At 33.1% G+C, this 5,353-nt stretch overlaps 1 protein-coding gene across 1 annotated transcript; it reads left to right on the forward strand.

Moving 5' to 3' along the window:
- Positions 1 to 962: 962 nt before the first annotated feature.
- LOC100305818 (uncharacterized) lies at positions 963 to 2,502 on the forward strand. Its single transcript, NM_001250198.2, is given in 5 exon segments — positions 963 to 1,190; positions 1,333 to 1,359; positions 1,581 to 1,703; positions 1,909 to 2,131; positions 2,283 to 2,502. Coding segments are annotated over 5 exon segments (441 nt in total). The 5' UTR covers positions 963 to 1,143; the 3' UTR covers positions 2,304 to 2,502.
- Positions 2,503 to 5,353: the final 2,851 nt, after the last annotated feature.

Here is a 5,353-nt window from a genome sequence, read left to right on the forward strand (position 1 = left end):
TTTTAATGTTCACAAAACAATTGTCTATTATCAGTGTCTGGCTAATCTTTAGGGTACGTAATTAATTCTTGGAAGAGACAAAAATAATTAATCTCGCATATACAAACAATAAAAATAAATGAAAAATTAATATATATATATATATATATATATATATATATATATATATATATATATATATATATATTAAAATTCAAAATCTAAATTTCCACAAACATCGAAAACTTATTTAACCTTTGAATATTCCCTTTCTTCCTAGTCGGTTTGGTTGGTTACCTGGGACTATTTCTCACTCTACCTTTGCTTGTGTCAGTCAGATTCAATCTTATAATAACTAATCGAGTATTTTTCAGCTTTATCAGTAAATCAACACCAAACACATAGCAAGTGAGTGCAAGCAAGCCCTTTTATCCATGGTCATCCACGACATCACCCCCACAAGAGATAGGTAATCTGGACAAGGATTCAGTACAATCACTGCGATGACAGCATGAAATCTAAACCGTTAAAAATAAAATGTATAAATTAATAATTCAAATAAAAAAATTGGACCTTTGGATTGTGACTGAGGACCTGCAGTTGGAATCCGGGTCCAGAAAATCTCCACACTTTTTATCATTATCATCCATCACAGCTTCAGGAGACACATCTAACCGACACGTGCACGTGTCACCGACCCGCATGCATCAAAAAGTGTGCACACGTTGCTTGTGCTTTGGGCAAGGAAGGAACCTTCCTAAAAATTAGGGCAATTAGTAATATTAAAGTTTAAACAAAGAAAATAACATTGGATAAGGTGATTTTTCTCATGTGGACGGTGTAGATTAAGCGTGACACGTTCAAGGCAGAACCCGATACTTGCCCTTCTCTTCACACGTGATCCCCCTTGTCCCCCTCTCTCTATCATCCACAACACTTCACAAACATTTTATATAAGCTTCCCTCTAACGTGGTTTTCTCATGTAACCCTCAAACGTTTTCTCACTTCACACGTTCATTTTCATTTCACCTTATAAGGTTACTAGTTATTGTGACCAACCACCCCATGCCTAATTAAGCCCCACTTTACTCTTTCTATTTCTTCCTTTTCTTTTCATCTTGGTTCACTCTCACACCTACAAATTAATAATAATACAAACACATATGGGCAAGTTGTGGACCTTGATCATCCAGCTTCATTCTATTGCTGGGTATGCATTCTTCGTCAACCTTTTCTACGCCCATGATTTACGTTATTATTATATTTCTTTTGGTTTTGGTTTGATTCCTGTATGTATCCGTATATATATCTTAAACTACTACTGATAACTTCTATGTTTATCTTCTTTTCAGGCCGGTTGTGACGTTATTGTACCCTTTGTAAGTACATGTCGACCATCAACTCCAACATTTTATTAATAATTTTTTAATTCACTATGTTTTAATTAGTTCTTTAATTTTAACCTAAAACTAATTAATGGAGATAAAATATATTTTATCCGTAGTTTTCCTCTGTTGAGTACTTTAATTAAGATAAAAACGTAAATATAAAGTAAATACCACGTAGTAATTTTCTATTATATAATTATTACTATTTACAGATATGCATCGGTGGTAGCAATAGAGAGTCAGTCCAAGTTGGATGACGAGCAGTGGCTAGCTTATTGGATCATCTATTCGTTCCTCACCCTTACGGAAATGGTTCTTCAACCTATCTTAGAGTGGTGAGTTAGAAATTTATATATTTGTACGAATGAACCATGCATAGAAATATTCTCTCAATGAATTTATTTATTTTCATTGGAATTTATGTGGAATTAATTATGTGGTTTTAAATCCGTGATTTCCACCGGCTACGGATCAAAATAAAATAAAATTGTGGATTAATATAGTAGGAGAAATTGATTATAAAATTTTTGAAATGGGCAGGATACCAATTTGGTACGATGTGAAACTATTGACGGTGGCATGGCTGGTGTTACCCCAGTTCGCAGGAGCTGCGTACTTGTATGAAAGGTTCGTGAGAGAGCATATAAGGAAATACATAACGGAGAAGGAGTATCTCTATGTCAACCACCAGCAACAAAGCAAAAAGTCTCCCAATAACGGGGGCAAGGCCAAGAAGTTCGTTGAATTCGTCACACCCAAGAAAGTGAGTTTTAATTAGTTTAACTTGTTTTTAAATATTATTATCATTTGATCAGATTGAAATGATCGAATTAATTTGATGGGAATTTGAAAAACTAGTATCAAATTCTGATATAAATTTGTGGTTGTGATTTGGCATGATGTTGCTGGAACAGGGGGATCAGGAGGTGTATTGAGTTGGCAATTGGACGGTGCCGAGAAGTGTAGAGTTTTTTAACTGAGGATCTTCGTATTGGTCTTTGAATCAACTTTCCTTTTAATTTGGTTAACTGTGTTTTATTTATGTTTTACGTATATATATATGTGTATGTGGATCTCTTTCGTGATCACCTCCTTAATTGTTGTATCATATTATAATCTCGTGTTGTATGTAAAGTGATTTCTTTCTTGAGTCTCCTATTGCCTCATACGAAAGTAAAACCAAATTCCATTCTCAGGACGTGGTTGCGGATCGAGAATCGAATACCTACAGATTGTATAGTATCATGGGCCAAAGAAATTCACCTTGGGTTAAGTTGGACTCAATTAATTAAGTCAAAAAATAAAAATTTGCTAGTTTAATCCAATTCTTTGTAGGTATGTAGAGATATTTCTGAGTCAACAAAACATATAGCTCCGTTATTCTTTACTTGTAAAATTACAAATTTGATTTCCCTTTATCTCTGAATTTAATTCATCAATTTAATCTCTTATTATTTTGTAATTCTATTATTTTAATCATCAACTTCGAAATTGATGGTTGATTGTGTTTATTTTAACCGCCACGTGTTTGTATTTATTGGACATTGAGGGTCACATGTTATAATTTTATTGAAGGTTGAGGTTGATTAGATACACGAAATCAACGTCCAATAAATGCACAGGATATGATGGTCAACCTTTAATAAAAATGCGACATAGGACTATCAACATTAACAAGCAATAATTAACGTCCAATCTTAGAGTTGAAGACTAAAATAACAGGATTGAAAAAAATGGAGAATTAAATTTGTAAACTAAATTATAAGAGGACTAAATTTATAATTTTGAGACAAATAGAAAAATTAATTTTGTAATTTTGCCACTTTGCGGTGATGTGATTTAATTTGGAGCAATATCATTTATACGGATTGTGCTTGAGTTAATTCTCTTATTATAAGAGAAAAATATTAAAAACCTTGGTTTAACAATGAAGTTCAACTAATATGGTTTAGAGTTTTCACTTGTTTTTTTTATCAGCAATAAAATGATATATTAATAAAAGGGCCCAAGGTACAAGTTCAGGTCGTGCCTTAACAAGACACATAAAAGAAACTCTAAAAGGTTATTGATCATTTCTGATACTGTTGTACTCATAAATAATCCTAATCCAAGTCAGAGCCGAACAAAACTCAAGACCCCACTGCATTTACTCCCTACAATAGCCGATATATTACAGCAGTACCACACCTCCACAAGTGTCCTAGCCTTCTTTTCTTTTGTCATGAAAATTAAAAAAAAAAAAGCCACAATTACAATCAAACATAAGGTCTGGGGTTTGGTATCACCCGAGTTTTGTGACAGAAGCATAAATTGAAAATTACTTATTACCTAAAAGATTAACTCCTCGTGATCCTTAAAAGAGATCCATATTTAAACTCATGATTTAATGTTTTGAAATAAAATTGTAATCTTAATTTCTCTAAAAAAATTTACAGCTTCTTTCTTTTATTTTGAAAAGAAAATTAAAATCCCTTGAGTCAAAATGAGAAATAGAGATCAATTTGTTTATATTAACTGAAATAATCTAATTATTTATAACTTGTAATAGATTATTTTGCTCTTCAAAAACCTAGATTTCATGTTTTCTTTTGAACCCATATATAAACCATGTCGAGTAAAGAATATGTTCATTTTTCTATACTATCTAAGAATTTACGGCTAATCTAATCATGTCAATTGATTTCTTCATAATTTAAGCAATTAATTGTGAAGATGTCTTTTCTTTAAACAGTGTTTATCATATAAGCAACTATAAACTCACAATACTCAATGATATGTTCTTCGAAGACAAAAAATAAAATACACACATAACAGTACAGAATAATCACCTAGTCATCAGATTTTCTCCCTTTCATAATGATAAAGCATTGGATGATATCTAGCTTTATCAAATATAGTAGATTTTTTTTTTTTAAATCAACAAAGTTCCAGCTAATGCGAAAGGTTAGTGATAAATATTTTAACTATGTTAGCACCTTTAACACACACAGACATTTTTTATCATAAAAGCATTATTAAATCAAAAGACGAGAATAACAAAAGTCATGGGAGGGCAAGAACCTGACCCGTGCAAAACAGAATTATCTGAATCTGTAGTTTGTGAAATCACATCTATTCTTATTGTAATAAGTAACTATGAATTGAGGGATCGGGTCTCGTCAAAGAAATCAGTATGAACAGAGGCTCTACAAGCGAGAAGATCTGCACGAGTGTTTTCTTCTCTAAAGATATGTCTTACAAAAGAATTTGTTTAGTTAATTCTATATACAATTGCACCACCTATTCTTAATTGTGCAAGGAACCAAATCAATGCCCCTAAAAGATTGGACCACCAAAGTTGAGTCACATTCCAGTCACAACCTCCTCCGCGTTATTTCAAGCGCCAAAACAGCACCCATCAACTCAGCCACAAAGGAGATTTTATTCTCCAAATTTTGAGAGAAACAACCAATGGAAATAGCTAGGTGATTCCTGAAAATACAACCACAACCTGCAATGTTAAGGGGCTCCCTCTAGCGGAACCATACGTGTTGCACTTCACACCCAACCCCTTAAGGGAGGATTCTAATGGACAAATTCATGCATTGCTAGAGATTATGGTTTTACCAATGATCATAGCCATAGCTGATTGAACAAAAATACTCTTGTTGTTGAGTTTTTTTTTTTTTTTTTCTGCAGTGCCATATAGACCAAATGGAAAATATGGTGTGACTGCCAAAGCGGTTTCCTGCATGTGCCTAGACCAACCGGATTGAACCAAAGATAGGAGCTCTAGAACATAATTTTTGTTATTGTTTCGATTAAAAAGGATTTGAAGCCAGGACCAGATTCTGTTAGAAAAAGGACAGTGGAGGATTAATTAAGTACTGCTCACTAGTTTCATAATTATTGCCACATACTTGTACATGGAGATGGTGTAGCAACCCTTCTCCCAAAGCTTGTCATCCGTTGGCAGCTTCCTTTTAATGATGCGCTAGACAAAAAA

Source organism: Glycine max, chromosome 4, assembly GCF_000004515.6.
Source record: "Glycine max cultivar Williams 82 chromosome 4, Glycine_max_v4.0, whole genome shotgun sequence".
Classification (NCBI taxonomy): Eukaryota; Viridiplantae; Streptophyta; class Magnoliopsida; order Fabales; family Fabaceae; genus Glycine; species Glycine max.